This window comes from Camarhynchus parvulus, chromosome 19 (genome assembly GCF_901933205.1).
Source record: "Camarhynchus parvulus chromosome 19, STF_HiC, whole genome shotgun sequence".
Lineage (NCBI taxonomy): Eukaryota > Metazoa > Chordata > Aves > Passeriformes > Thraupidae > Camarhynchus > Camarhynchus parvulus.
The window spans coordinates 9,904,511-9,919,952 of record NC_044589.1 but is presented as its reverse complement, the minus strand read 5'-3'; the positions used below and the strand labels follow the sequence as shown (position 1 = coordinate 9,919,952).

The 15,442-nt window shown below is 59.1% G+C and overlaps 1 protein-coding gene across 1 annotated transcript; it reads right to left on the bottom strand.

Annotated features, from left to right (window-relative positions):
* Positions 1 to 437: 437 nt before the first annotated feature.
* Positions 438 to 12,494, bottom strand: DUSP14 (dual specificity phosphatase 14). The gene is made up of 3 exons (XM_030962949.1): positions 12,342 to 12,494; positions 3,794 to 3,890; positions 438 to 2,452 (listed from the first exon to the last, which is right to left on the bottom strand). Exon 3 carries the CDS (start codon positions 2,332 to 2,334, stop codon positions 1,738 to 1,740), a length of 597 nt encoding a protein of 198 aa, XP_030818809.1. The 5' UTR covers positions 2,335 to 2,452; positions 3,794 to 3,890; positions 12,342 to 12,494; the 3' UTR covers positions 438 to 1,737.
* Positions 12,495 to 15,442: the final 2,948 nt, after the last annotated feature.

Below are 15,442 nucleotides of genomic sequence, written 5' to 3'. Positions count from 1 at the left end.
CTTCCATTTTTTTTATACCAGAAATGCTGTTAAACCCTACTTTGCCCATTTTTAGGTAAAGTGTAATTTTGTGAGCAGATTTCAGTTTTTAGCATTTTTTTCCCCTGTAAAATGTCATGTGTTGGAACATCTCCAGGCCAGTGATTAATCTTGATTTTCACTCTCTAGTTCCTCACTTACCATTTCCCTGGCTGAAGTTTAACTCTGATAAATTTGGAAGATGAGTCTCTGTGTCTGCCTGGAACTGGGATCCAGCCATGGAACCTGAGCTGGGAGCAGCTGATGGCAAACCTCACCTTTATTTCAGTGGGGCAGAACTCACTGGGAAAAGCAGAAAACATCCTGCAGCCACAATTGTTTAAAGGCACTGCTGGGCCTTAGGCTGCTGCTGGAGCTCACTAGCACAGTTTGGAACAGGAAACCAACACATGTTCTGGTTTAATCTTTATTGATTTTTTTTTTTTTTTACAAGTATAGAATCTCATTGAAATCAGACAGCGATCGCAGCACTCTGCCTGCTCCTCCTCCAGAGGCAACAGAAACTCTGGTGCCTTCTCAGGAGCACCAGGGGCTCTCCTGGGCTCCAGCCACACTCCAAGGAACCAGCCCTGTCCCTGGAGCCACGGCAAGGCTTCTCCAGGGGCAGGGCTGGGCTGCAGTCACCCCTGGCACACTCTGAGCGAGGCCAGGCCTCTGTCACCAGCCTGGGGACAGAGAGGAGCAGCCCTGGAATGCAGCATAACCTTGAGGACGGAATGGAGAGAGGCAGGAGCGGCTAAGGCAGGTCCTGAGGGGAGCTGGAGCTGAGGAACCCAGGGGATGGAGCCCCTCCAGGCTGGGCTGGCTGCTGGGATGGTGCTGGATGCTGGCACACACACACCCAGCCCTGGCAGGGCCATGCACACATTCCTGAGCGTCTCTTTGGCTGCCCCAGCAGCTTCATCCCTCCTGCCTCTGCCTTGAGCCACATCTGGACAAGATCTGTCAACTTTCCACCCACAAAACACACCAGCATTTTCCAGTAGTTGAAGTGTATTCCAGGACTACTGCCCTGGCGTGGAATGAGTGAAAAAGGATCTTGTATTTATTTGATTTGAATTGCTCAATTTTTATTTTACTTGTGGCCGACACGGACTGATTCAATCTTTTTTGTTTGTTTTTTCCCTTTTTCCCCCTAACTTTGAATACGATTAAGAGCTGACTAAAGGTCTCAAACACTATATACTGAGAGTCACTATGGATGTTAAAGAAAACACCAGCACCAGCACCACAGCCCCTGTACTCCTGCCTCCCTGGTGCTTGGAAAACCTGCTGCTGTGGAGCAGGGCCTCGCTAGTGCTGCTCCTGAGCCACTACAGGGTTGTGCAAGGAAGCAAACAAGCTATAACAAAATATCCAGGCTACTACTGTGGCAGGAAGCGTACTTGGGCCACCCTCTCTGCCCAATGCCTCTTAGGCCCTTCCCTGGAGGATCCTAATAAACCGACTAAAAAAAAGGAAAAAAATATGGAGGCTTTATGGAAGGAATAAACTTATAATGAGACCCAGTTTTACTAAATCAGAGATGCAGATGGGAAATCCCCATAGAGAAAAATGCTTTGAAGGGAATCGTTGGCCTTGTAGGTTAGTGAGGTGAGAATTGAGGTTCTGCTGTGTGGTAGAGAACCAAAGTTGGCTGTAGAAGGAGAAGGGAACATCTCCAGTCTGCTCAACTCGTGTTTCCCATCTGCAGTCCCATTAAATTCCCCAGTAAGGCATCAGGGGTCTCCTCTCTCTCTCGTAAACGTCCGGGACGATGCCGTAGGGCGTCTGTACCATTTTAACCGTGGTCTTCCCAAAGAGCTTCCTCTCGTAGTCTATCAGCTGCCTCCAGAAGCCCACGTTGGGCCGGATCACGGGGCGCCGCGCCTTCACCCAGCTGTAGGCCTCCAGCAGGGAGACCTTGTGGTGCTTCATGAGGAAGGCGATGCAGAGCGTGGCCGACCGGCTGACGCCGGCGGCGCAGTGCACCAGCGCGGCCCCGTGCTTCCGCGCCACGCTCTGGATCTTGTCGGCCACGCTGTCGAAGTAGAGCGAGATGGGCGCGTTGGGCATGTCGGCCAAAGGCACTTTGACGTACTCAAACTGGGGCCAGTTGAAGTTGGGGATCTCGATGGTGGCGTTGATGATGCAGGTGATGCCCCGCGACAGCAGCAGGTGCCGGTTGGAGGCCACGCTGCCCCGGCTCAGGTACAGCGAGGGCGTGATCTGGGCGATGCCCCCCAGGGCGCCTTCCGAGAGCATCCGCGGAGCCATCAGAGTTCTCGGCAGGGAGTTGTGGCTTCTGGAGGTCATGGAGGATCCTGGCACTCAGGCTTCCATTATGGGAAGAGAGCCAAGGGGACGTGCAGCCAAGGGAGGGATTGTCTGGCCTGGTGGCGGCAGGACAGCGAGAGCTCCCGCTGCTCAGTCACTGCAAAACACAAGGGAGGCCGTGAGCGGGGAGCTGGCCCTGCCCTGTGCCAGGGAACAGGAAAGCCCAGCTCGCCCTGCTCTGGCCTGGCAAGGCTCCGTGGGGAACATGGGGCTGGGCTCACAGTGCTCATTACTGCTGTCCCCCAGGCACTGCCTGGACAGACAGTAACAAAAAAAATCTTCAGCCTAATTAACTCCAATTACTCGCCAAGGGTTCACCTGTGGGCCCGGACAGCATCTCACCCGGACCAGCACGTGGAGGATGAGCTCACCTTTGCCATGATAAACACAGCAGCTTCACAGCTGGCCACGGTTCAAAGGGATGGTGAGGAACAGCAGATGCCAGCAATTTCCAGCAGGCTGCCCTCTCCCCAGTGCCACCCTTCTCCTTTTTAGGTGCTGGAAAGGCCCCGCCAAAGCACATAAACAGAGGAAAGTCGCTCATTAGGAAAGGCCGTGAGTCACATCCATCCTCATCAGTCATCAGCTCTCACAGAGGCAGGGGAAGTGTGGAAAGAGTGACCTGGTTATGTCAGAAGCTGGGAGTAAAACCCAAGAGCAGAGGCTGGGACAGGGGAGGCTCTTGTCCTGCTTCAATGCCTGACTAATGCTTGGCTGAGGCCTGGGATCGCCTGTGAGAGCCACAGAGGCCTGGAGAGTCCCTGCTCTGACCCCCCTGCTCCTTTGGGGCACCTCCAAAGCCAGGGAGAAGCTGCAGGCAAGGGGATGAGCCCTGGAGTATCAATAATTTGCCAGTCTATGTGTTCTCTGTTTGGAGAAGGGCACAGGAGAGGCTCCAGTCTGTGCAGGCTGGGGAGTCCCTGCCCGGGTACCTCTGAGCCCACCCTGGTGGCACTGGCAGAGCTGAGGGCACTTGGGATGCTCAGGGCCTTGGGGAGAGGGATCTGTCCCTCCAGAATTCCTCATTATGTTAAGAGGGTGCTTTAAAGGGCTGTGGCTTCCCTTGCCCTCAGCTGTGTGCCCTCGTGTCATGCTCTGGGAAGCACCAGCAGGTCCCAGCAGTGGCTGGTGGTGCTGCCAGTGGATTTTTGGCTCTGTGGTACAGAAACTTAATGAGCACAATGTGGCCTCCTCCGTGGCTCTTCCCTGCTGGCAGTTACCTGAGCAGCTCCTGAAACTGTGGACCTAAAGCTGCAAAAGTTCCTGCCCTAACAAGGCTCTTGCTGCAGCTCCGAGTGCTCAGCTTCCCCCCACTGCAGCCACCCAGCTGGAGCAGCAAGGAAAGGTGTGTTTTTTCAGAGGAATAAAGTTGTCTGAGCAGGGAAATCCCCGCTCTCAAGCAGCTCTTACTGACAATGCAGAGGATTTGGGCACTTACAGTTGGTGACAAAGTCCTGCTCTCAGTCACGGAGCGGCACCGCGGAGCTCTGGGCTGCTGGGGCTGGGGCGGCTCAGGGAGAGTGTCCCACGCTGGGCTGGGGAGACAAAACAGCATGGATTGTACTGGGATCTGTGCTGGATCTGATTAGGGGGTGCCCAAGAACTGGGAGGGAGGAGCAGGGCTCCCCCACAGAGAGATGAGGACTCAGGGTGGCACTTGCTGCCAACACCACAATGTCACCAATTCCTGCCAACGCGGCACTCACAATCACGGTGAGCCCTGAGGAATCTCAGGCTGGCACAGAAGTCATGGCTCAAAAAAAAAATGAAGTCATTTAAGTAATTGATTTACTCTAATGTCTCCTTTAGCATCTGCCCAGGCCCAGACAGCTGGAGCAGGTCTGTGTCCTTCTGATGGTGCCCAAGCCACCCACTGGGACCCCCTGTTCCTGCGAATGGGAAGGGGCAGAGCTGATGCCAGAGCCACAGCACTGTGCTCCCAAAAAGCTGAGGATGGGGCCAGCATCCCCTTCCCAACATCCCCTTCCTTCCCCAGAAACCCCCAGAGAGGAGGTGAATCCCCTGGGAAACGCTGCTGGACGAGAGCAGAGCCACCCCAAACCAGCTGTGAGCAAGGCAGAGCCTCCAGCTGCTCCCGGGGGGTTTGGGAAGGGCTCTGCTGCTTTCCATAAAGTGGTTCCTGTTTGCAGGCAGGAACTTATCCAGGGATTTGCATGTGACAGGCTGGGCTCGCTCTGCAAACTGGGGCTGCCATGCCAGTGGAAAACACCTGCTCATCCCATCCCATTCCATTCCAGGTGGCTCTCAGCCCCATCCAGCCTGGGCCTGGACACCTCCAGGGGCAGCCACAGCTCTCTGTCCAACCTGTTACACCCCAGGCACACACACACAACATCCCCGGGGTTCGGAACGGCCGACACGGCTCCCCACTGAGCCAGAGCAGCTCTCAGCCCGGAGGATGGGATATTTGGAGGAGAATCTCATTATTGCAGCGAGAGACAAGGCTGCTGTGCCCACAGCCCCGTGCCTGGGGGTGACAGTGCCCGGTGCTGGGCACAGCGGGGCGGGCACCGCGTCCCTCCCGTGCAGTGGAGCTGCTGCGGTGCCACCGGCTGTGACTGCTGGCTCAGGCATGTGACAGAGCCACGCTGCTGCCCACACACACCCGGCTGAGCAGCTGCTGGTGTACAGGGAGCTGGGGATGGAAGGGGCTGGGCTGGCAGCAGCTCGGGCTCCCCCCAAGCCCGCAGGTGTGAGCATTCACCTGTCCCAGGGCTGCACCCCACATCCCTCCTGCCCGACCCCAGTGCCCTGCTGTGCTCCTGTGGGAATCCCTCTTTGTCCCCAGGGCTGCACCCTGTATCCCTCCTGCCTGTCCCCAGCGCCCTGCTGTGCTCCCGGGAGGTTCCCTCTGCCTTTCCCAGCACAGCCGCGTTATCCCAGCGCACCCTCTGTAATCCAACACTGCTGCTCTTCACGCAGCCATTCCCCTCATTGTGCTGGGGCAGAGGAACAGAAAAGGAATGAAAAGCCTCTTCCCAGCCGTTGCTGAGTGCAGAAAAATAAAACAAAAAGTAGAAAATCGCAGAAGACGGAACAAAGCACTCACATAGCCCGGCGTGGCACAAGGGGCTCCTGGCAGGGCACAGGGAGGGGCACCGGCTGCCCCTTCAGCCTCTGCACTGCCAGGTACAGCCAGGGTGCAGCACCTCATGGGAAATAGAAACCCCACCTCTTCTCCCACTGCTCCTTGGTTGGGGTTTCTGAGTGCTGGCATAGGCTGGGCAGTCACAGCAGCCCAAAGCCCCGGGGTGCTGGAGCCAGAACTGTCCCTAAAGCAGCACTGGAAGTGCCCTCCAAAGGAGCTGGAATGTCACTGGGGTTTCCTGCAAAGGCCTGACATCCCCAGAGGCTGCAGATGGTCCTTCAGGAGAACAGTGGGCTGTTGGCATCCAGGTGTTGCTGCCATCACATCCTCCTTTTTCTGGGCAGACTGCAGTTAATGAATTAATTAATCTTGCAGCAGCCCTGACCCACAGTAAATCCCTTTCCAGACTGCGCCTTGGTCTTGCCATGCACAGAGCCCAGACAGTGCCCCATGGGGAGGGCTGGGACCCTGGGGTGGCAGGGGGACCCTGGGGTGGCAGGGGCAGGACTGGAGCAGCCTCCTCCCTCCCCGGCAGACTGGTGGGTTCTGCCATTTCCCTCCTCTGCATAATCAGGGGTGGGGGAAGCCAGTGGCTAATTACAGCCTGGAGAACACTCTGCTCTTCAAAGCCTCCAGGTCCTTTCCCAGCGCTCCTGGCCAGCACCATCCTCGGGTTTATGGCAAGGGGACACTTCTCCAGCCCCATCCACCTGGATCTCATCCTGCACCCAGGATCTCCAGCTCTCAGGTGTAGCTCCTGCTGCACTCCAGGCTGAGCTTCGTGCTTCCCTGGTCTCAGGAGGAGAGGCTGGGTAGCTGCTCCCATGGAAGGCTGGCTGCATCCCACCTGGGCTGGATCTCCTGGCCCCAGAGCAGCTCCTTTGCAGGTAAGAGGATTTCCAAAGCCGTGCAGCAATCCCGATGCCGTGCTCGGTGTTTTGGTGGTGCAGCCCCTTGGAAAGGTTGCTGCCGGCAACGCTCGTGGCTCTGCTCCTCCAAATCTTGCAACAGCTGGAGTTTGTTTCTCTTGCTTTCATTCCTGGGAAGGCAGTCCTGTTAACAAAGGCTGAAATTCCCACGGGAAAGCATTGCTGGTTCCTGGACCTCCTGAGAAAGACTTGAAAACACCTCTGGAAGCTCAAATGACAAACAGGGTGAGTTTGTGAGTTGAGCACTGTGATCTCCAGGACAGGAGGGAGAACTGGTCGGGCTCTAGACAATGAGTTGGCAAGCCTGAGCTTCTGCCTTCTTATTCTGGTGCTGCCGGGTGGTTTGCTCTGATTTTTAAGGGTTTGGCTTTTTGTTTGTTTGTTTTTTAACGCAGCTCCTCTGTCTTGAGAGCTGAGGCTGTGGCTCCTCCCTGGGGCACTTGAGTTTCTCTTGGGTTGTGTGGCAGGAACACAACCAGGGGCTGGTACCTGGACAGGTGAGAGCTGCCCAGGCCTCCCTCCCTCTGGAGCTCAGGTTTAGTGCAGGGTGGGCCCTGCTCTGCTCAAGGAACAGAGACACCAAGGCCCCTGGTTTAATTCCCAGATCATCATCTGGGATTTGAAGAAGATTTCTGGGCTGGGTGTGCAAAATGTCAGTACTGAGGCAAGGCTTCTTCCCCCTCCCAGGAGAGGAAAAGTTATTCATTTTGGAGATGACAAATGCTCTCTAATCCTGCAGTAAAGAGAAGAGTCAATATCGCAGGCGCTGAATGAACGAGCCTGCTCAGGGCTCTTCCCAGCCAGGCTGAACAGCAAATTGCTTCAGAAATGGTCCTGGAGAGTGGCATTTCAAATAAATTTCAGCAGACAGCACAAACTGCAGCCATTCTGGGGTCAGGGCTTGCTTGTGCTGAGTCCAAGGGAGCCCAAAGCAGAGCCGGGAGGGGAGAGAACGAGGGGGAGCCGCCGGCTCCTCTTCCCAGCGCCTGGCTCTGCTCTCCTGCCTTTGGTTGTGCTCCTGGAGCCATTACAGGCTCCTCTGGCGTGGGGCAGAGCCATCAGCACATCCTCACGATGGAAAGGTCGAGTGGTTCAGTTTGGAACGGGAAAGAAGGAAGGGGAGCAGGCGGGTGATCTGGGCTGAGACAGAGGATGCTGCGACCAACCCCCGACTGCTTCTGCTGGCAGCCTGGGCTGGCCTCTCCGAGCAGGATGGGAGCTGTCAGATGTTAAATCAAGATAATAATCTGTCTGCCCGGAGCTCTGAGCAGGCCTGGCTGCTTGTGCAGCTCCCTGCACAGCTGGGTCCCCGTGCTTGCCAGAACACACCAGTAACTTCCCAGAGGATCCACAAAAAGGGGAATCGTGCCCAAAATGCACAACAAGGCACCCTGCAAGCAGTCCCGGGCTCTCCTGGGCAGGTGAACAACCCTAGAGCAAAGCAGTTCAGTCTACAAGCACAGAGTCCTGCTGGCCCCCGTGCCTGGGATGCAGGCTGCTCCCAGAGCCAGGGCTGGCAGTGCCTCAGGAGCCTGTCCCAGCCTGCTGGCACTGCCAGCCTGCTGCCTCCAGAGGGGTGCCAGCTGACACTGCTGTGTCCCAGGGCTTGGCAAGGCTCGCCCACTGCCTCCTGCCTCTGCTGAGCATGAGCCACCCTCGCCCCACAGCCGGGCTCTGCTCCCACATGGCAGCACCGAGCCTCGGGCTGGCACCAGGCTCAGGGGTGGTGGCTCTAACCCAGCCCAAAGTGCCCGGCTGAGCAGTGTCTGAGTGCCCTGCCAGCCAAAATCCCTCCCCGACTGCCATTCTCCCAGCAGGAAAAATGGGCGGTGAGGCTTTTGCAAGGACTCCTCTGAGGATGCCACTGGTGCCGTGGGCAGGGTCCCAGGCTGCCAGGCAGGGCAGCAGCTCGGCAGCCTCTGCATCCCCACTGCCACCAACTCCTGTGACAGCGGCGCTGCCCACGGCCACGCTGGGATCCCTGTCACCCTGCTGGGATCCCTGTCACCCTGCTGGGATCCCTGTCACCCTGCCGGGATCCCTGCTGTGCAGCCACCCCCTCCACAGCAGGAACAGGCAGCCGGGTCCTGCCAGCTGCCAGCCAAACCTCTGGCCGCAGGGAGAGCTCCTGGCCGCAGGGATGGAGCAAGACGGGCAGCGGGCACAACCTGGGGCACGCTGGTATTTATAAACCCTCGCTCTGCTCCGAGGACAAGCCTCCCTCGGCAAGCAGCGAGAGGATTTGATGCAAGAAAAACAAACCATCTTTGAAACGCCACGTCTGTGCTTTCAGAGCCACGGGCTCCGTGTGCTGCTGGCTGGGGCACGGGGCTCCCCCAGCACAGAGCAGCGGCGTGGCCACCTGCATCCTGCTTCAGAACTCCTGCGAGGCGTGTGAAATGCTTTAAAATCCAGACCCAGGCTGTGAGGAGGCACGAAGGGATCCTCACAGTTGCGTGCAGCATCGGCTCCCTACTGGGCTGAGCACTGAGGGCTGTTTTCCAGCCCCGAGTGGCGACACCGCCTCCTCTGGAGCACCACAGATTGTTCCAGCGCCGGCTGATGGCATCTGGATTGCAGGTGGAGTTTAGGAAAGCTCCATCCCCTGCTCCCTGTGTCCAAGCGTGACCCGGGGGAGGTGGATGGAGAGCAGGGGGGCACATGCAGGGAGCAGACCCACGCCTGGCTCTGGCTCCGGGGTGCTGCAAGATGGAGCCTTGTTTTTTCCGGAGCCGTGCCCTGCGCAGTCACAGCTGACAGGAGGGACACAATCTCTTCCCTGTTAGCAGAACAAAACACAGGGACCTGGTGTGTTTGCTCGTGTGTGACCCCGCCGGGCCCAGGGCTGTGCCTGCTGCTCGTGGGGCTCTGCCCCAGCCCACCCCAGAGCCCATGAAATTGAAGGCAGCTGCAAATTCACTGCAACGTGTCCTGGAAACGGTCGGGTGCTCCGCGCTGGCCTCACCCGGGCCTGCTCCAGGGCCAGTGCCAACTGCTGCATGCTCTCGGCTGCCTGGCTTCCAGGGGGAACCAAAGCTGGCACCCCGATGCTGGCACCTTCCCCTCTGGGGGCATTCCTGGCGGGCAGGGGCTGCCCAGCCTTCCCAGGCTCGCCAAGGCCGGGCAGGGCTGGGAGCAGCGGGATGTGCCCGCAGCAGCTGGGAGGAATGAGGTCAGCTCTGAGCACATCCCTGGGCTTGTGTCGGGTAACAGGCAGACAGGCCCATTTTAATCAGTCCGGGGGAGATGGAGTTTACACGTGGAGCCTCCTCCCCTGAGAGCAGCACCCCTTGGCTCCCAGGAGGTCCCTCTGGCTGCTCCAGGCTGGGGGGAATGCCCTTTTCCAGGGATGATGTGCAAATTCTCATTTCCTCCATGAAGGACTCCTGCCCCTGAAGGGAGGGACCTGCAGACCCCCACACACTGCAGGGTGGGATGGTGAAAATAAATAGGAATTAATTCTCATTAGCCTGGGAACCCTGACCCATCTGGCCTAGGGGTGACTGTGGCAGCACCTGTTGATCCTTCCTGCTGGGAACCCCAAACTTGCCTGATTATTGTCATTTTAGGCTATTTTTAAAGATGGGGAGTAGCTGTGTGAGCTGAGCCCACGCACTGCCTGCACCACAGGTGCCCCAGGAAAGGTGGGCAGTGCCTTTGCCTCCCAGTTCCTGGCTTTATTCCCAAGCATCCAGGGAGCTGGGGCTCCTGTTCAGAGATTCCTCAGCTATTTCCAAATGCCAGAGCCCTCTCAGCATGTTATGGCTGCTCAGAGTGTCCTTTCTGGAGCGATAAATGGGTGTGTGTGTGCTGTGTACCTGGAGAGGAGGGGCTGGGAGAAGCTCCTGTGCCTGGTTTGAGGTGCTACCCCTCCCTTCCAGGGAAAACCACCCTGGAAGGAAAGTCCTGCCGCCGTGGCAGGAAACCTGAAGGCTCCTCTGGTGAACAGCCTGGAGTAGATGGCTCTGGTGGGGTCAGCTTGTGGTGCTCCCAGGCCCCACTGCCCTGCCCAGGTGCCTTTTCCCCACTCCTCATTCCCAGCCTTGCCCTGCATGCCCAGGCGTGCAGGTGGCTGGTTCCATGGGACAAAGCTGGTTCTGGCTCCCAGAACACAAATCTGAGACATTTTTGTGGCGGCTCTGCATCCCTTTGCTCCCTCCCATGGAGCCAGGCTCAGGCAGAAGATTTCCCCCCACACCCTGTACGTTTCTAGCACCAGAGCAGCATGAGCTCTCTGGCTTTCCAGCTCCGAGATTCCAGCTGGGATCAGGTATTGAATTAAGCCATGCAAACTTCCATCTTGCCCTGACCAACGAGGAAGCAGTGCCAGAGCCCAGAGCAGACCCCGCAGCGAGGGCTCGGATGAAATCCCCGGGGTTTCACCTTTGTTCCTGCAGGAAACCTGTCTGTGTTCCTGTCCAGGGCCCAGGCGAGCCCTCGGGGGCAGGAAGGACAGGCATGTTCACACCTTCCAGGCACAAACTGATTAAAACCTGCTGCATTACTGCTCCCCTGACGTTCACCAGGGTCACGTCAGCCGAGTCGTGGCATCAGATCTCTCTGCCAGAGGGGAACAGCACGTGTCCCCCAAATGAGGGATCCTTCCTTCTCATTCCTTGGGAACCAGAGTGCCACAGAGCCCGTCCCAGGCACCGGGAACACAGCAAACACCAAGGTTTACAGCGAGGCCTGGGGGAGGAATGCACTCCCTGCCAGAGAAGGGCAGCGGATCCGGTGTCTCATAAGGGAAAACAGTGTTTTGCCAGTGCTAATCCTCCACCATTCCTGAGGCAGGGGCATTAGGGATAAACTGAACTTGCAACATGATATTAAGGCATCTGCCAACACTCAAACCTCCAGAATAAAAGGCTCATTTGCTGCCCAGTCGAACAGGTTAGAATCCTGCCCCATCTCCCTACAGCCAAATGCCACTCATTGATTACCGGTGTTGCTCAAAGCAGCTGCTCCGGAGCTGAGTCAAGGGCCGTGCACGCAGCCGGGCTGGATGGGAGGCCGGGCAGCTGCAGGCACCCCCGGGGCTTGGGGACACCGGGCTGCCCTGCGAGGCCGGGGTGGATGCCTGGATGCCCAGAGCAGGAGTGCAAGGGCAGGATCCAGGCATGGGAGAGAGGGCAGGAGCCAGGGATGGGTCCTCCACTCCAGCAGGATGATGGGCAGAGCCAGGGATGGATGCCCAGAGCAGGAGTGCAAGGAGCCAGGGATGGGAGAAAGGGCAGGTGCCAGGGATGGATGCCCAGAGCAGGAGTGCAAGGGCAGGATTTAGGGATAGGAGCGAGGGCAGGATTCAGGGATGGGAGCCCTCAGCAAGAGTGCAAGAGCAGAATCCAGGATGGATGCTGAGCTGGGGGTGCCGAGGGCAGGATTTAGGGATGGGAGCCCTCAAGCAAGAGTGCAAGAGCAGAATCCAGGGATGGATGCTGAGCTGGGGGTGCCGAGGGCAGGATTTAGGGATGGGAGCCCTCAGCAAGAGTGCAAGAGCAGAATCCAGGGATGGATGCTGAGCTGGGGGTGCCGAGGGCAGGAGCCAGAGGCGGGTGCTGAGGCAGGATGCGGGGATGGAGCCCTGTTACAGCACAGCCCGTGGTTGGGCTGGTTCCCCGCCGAGGAGCCCCCGGAGCCGTGCCCGCGGCTGCTCCGGTGCCGCTCGGAGCTGCCCCCCGCGATCTTTGCCGCGTCCCGCTCCTCGGGGCGCCCCGGCAGCGCCGCCCGTCCCGCTGTCCCACGGCACAGCCCCGGTACCCCGAGCCCGCCGGGGATCGCAACCTCCCCGCGCCCCGTCCCGTCCCGCCCGCCCGCCGGGGGCCCCTCCGGAGGCACCGTAAGCGAGCGGGGCGGGCTGGGCACAGCGAACACAGCGGGGAACGGCAGGGCCACCCATCCCGAGCGCCCCGGCTCCCCCCGCCCGGCCCGGCCCGTCTCGTCCCTACCATGGCTCCCGGGCGGCGGCTCCGCTCTCCCTCGCGGCCGTGGCGGCGGCGGGCCGGGACTTTTATCGTGCTCGGCCGGCTCCGTCTCGGCGGTGCCACCTGACCGCGGCTGCCGGGGCCGCCCCCGCCCGCAGAGCCGCCGTTACCAGGCTACGGGGGGCGGCCCGGCCCGGCCCCCGGGCGGGGGCTCCGGGAGACCGGCCCCGCTTAAAGGCGCCGCCGCCGCCGCCGGGCCCGCGCGGCCTGGGCGAGAAAAGGGGCGGGAAGAGGGATCCTGGTGGGGACATGGCGCGGTCTCTGAGGGGATGGGGACGGCTGAGTGTCACTGTGGAGAAAACACGGGGTCCCTGTGGGGATGGGGACGGCTGAGTGTCACTGTGGAGAAAACACGGGGTCCCTGTGGGGATGGGTACAACTGAGGGTCACTGTGGAGAAAACACGGGGTCCCTGTGGGGATGGAGGCCATGGGGATCCCAGTAGGACATGACAGATGTCCTGTGGGGATGGGATGTGTCAAAGTCAGTGAAGGGACATGGCAGGCAGAGGTGGTTGCTGTGGGCACAGGGATGTGGCAGGGTCCTGGTGAGGACGGGACAGTGTGTGGGGATGTGGCAGGACATCCCTTGTTAGGGATGGGATATGCCATGTCCCTGTGGGGACCCTGCCAGCGTGTGTGGGGACAAGATGGGGTCCCTTTGGGGGTGGAGATGTGCCAGAGTCCCTCAGCTCAATGGGTGTTCACTGGGGAGGGGGCCAGCCCCGAGAAAGAGAGAGAGAGGACCTGGTTTTGCGACTCAGGACATCCCAAGCTGCTCCTCCACACTGGGAGCACAGTGAAGGAATGTCAGGTGGTCCTGAGGCTCCCAGGGCTTCTTGTGGCACCCTCCTGGGGCCAGGCTGGAGCCTGGCCAGGGCAGGGTGGGCTCAGGTCCCTGTGGAGAGCTGGCATGGACTGGGATCCCCAAGGAGGGATGGGGGTCTCCAAGGAAGGATGGGGGTCTCCAAGGAAGGATGGGGATCTCCAGGGAGGGACGCCCTGGGTTAGGGGATCCACACAGCACAGGGGACAGAGAGTTTGTCTTCGGCTGCAAGCTCTGGGATTGAGGTGAGGGCTCTGCTCCCACTGCCTCACCACCATGGCAGGGACGGGATAAGGCTGGCACTGGCAGAGGAGGAGGAGGAGGAGGTGGAGGAGGAGGGCAGCCTCTGCCTTAACCCCGCGGCTGCTGGAGCGAAGCGTGGCCACCCCAGCCCGCTTTTGTTCGCTTTCTGGTTTTGTTGTCGCACGCTCCGACTGAAATAGCCCAAATCCCTCATAGGAAGCTTCCCCCAGCCCGAGCCCTCGGCTGGTATCTCGCTCGGGCAGGTTTCATGACTCAGCAGCCCAGATGGAGCCGTCCCTCACAGCCCTCAGCTCCAAATCTGTTTATTGCTCCAGAGGCTGTTTTTCCAAGAACCTCGCTGCTTTATAGCAGCCAGAGCTCTCCCTTAAAACCCTGCCTCTCCAGCGAGGGCTCGCGTCACACTCCGCGCGGAGGTGGGCGAGGAACAAAAATAGACAAATTAAGAAAACCTCAAAAGGCCAAAAAAATGAGAATGTGAGGGTTTTGGCTCTCCAAGCTCGAGGTTTGCTTTGCCTCCGTGTTGCATCAGTTCTGCTGCCTTCCTTGGAGCTGCAGCATCTCAGGGGGGGCAGAGATGAATCCCCGGGTGATCGCAGGGTGATCGCAGCTCTGTGAGGCGATGGGAGACGGCTGAGCCCCCAGGGTGTCCCCCTGGAGCTGGGCTCCCCGGGCTGGGGGCTCGGAGCCCTGGCAGAGCAAGCCCGGGGGGTGTTTATTGGCCACGGGCAGCGTAGGGAGAGCCGAGGATGGGTTTTGAGTGGCAGCCTGTGGGATTCCCTGCGCAAGCATCTAAACCCCTCATTCCCCCTCACCACCGCCAAATGAGGAAAAGGCTCTTGCACAGCTCCAGTCGGTCATCCCGGGCAGTTTTTAGCTACTCACACAACTGCAAAGGTGTTTCTAATGCTGGTGCAACTGGTGCTTTTAACCTGCACCCTGCCAGGAGTTTTATGTGTGTTTGGTGTGGGACAGGGGATGCAAAGAGAGAAACCTGGGAGGCCTTTGACCCATGGACACAGCAGGGAACAAAGCTAAAAGGGAATGTCAGCTCCTTCCCACACTCGGCCCTGGCCAGGGGTTCACTCACAGGAGCTGGGGAACTCGGTGGGTGGCTGGGGGCGGCTGTCCTGCCAGGCCCCCTCCTGCCAAGAGCTCTTTTGTCCAGGATGGATGTTTGAGGGGCAGGTGGGACTGTGAGGGTTTGCTCCTGAGCACAGGGGAGGTGTCAGGCACTGGGTACTCCCTGGGACAGACTCTCTGCCCTGGCATGGGGGGACAGCAGGGCCTCTGTGGGACCCCCGGCCCTGGGAAGGCAGCCTGAGCTCCCCAGGGGGGTGTGGGGAGCAGCAGCTCTCCTCTAAGGCATGTTGTGGACAGGTTTCCCCGTTCCCATGGGAACTGTGCATCTCTTGGAAAAGTTTTGAAGATTGCAGGGACAAGATGGTCCAAGTGGTGACCAATGACACCCCATGGTGCCTTTGGGGCTGATGGCTTTGGAAGGGTCAGGACTGGGCTCTGGTGCTGGTGGGTGAGGATATTCTGTGACTCTGTGGACCCAGCTTGCCCAGCCCAGCCTGGCAGATGCCCCTGGCTGTGCTGGGGTGAGCACTGCCCGGTGGGTCCCGGCACATTCCCGAAGGGTGCGCCTGACCACGGGCCATTAGCTGGTCATTAGGGCAATTATCTTAATCACGGGTGTTGCCCTGCTCGGTGCAGGGTGTGCTCAGGGTCACGCAGGCCTGCTGAGAGGGGAGCAGGCTGCTTTCCATCCATCCGTCCATCCATCCATCCATCCATCCATCCATCCATCCATCCATCCATCCATCATCCATCCATCCATCCATCCATCCATCCATCCATCCATCCATCCATCCATCCATCCATATCCATCCATCCATCCATCCATCCATCCATCCATCCATCCATCCATCCATCCATCCATCCATCCATCCATCCATCATCCATCCATCCATCCAG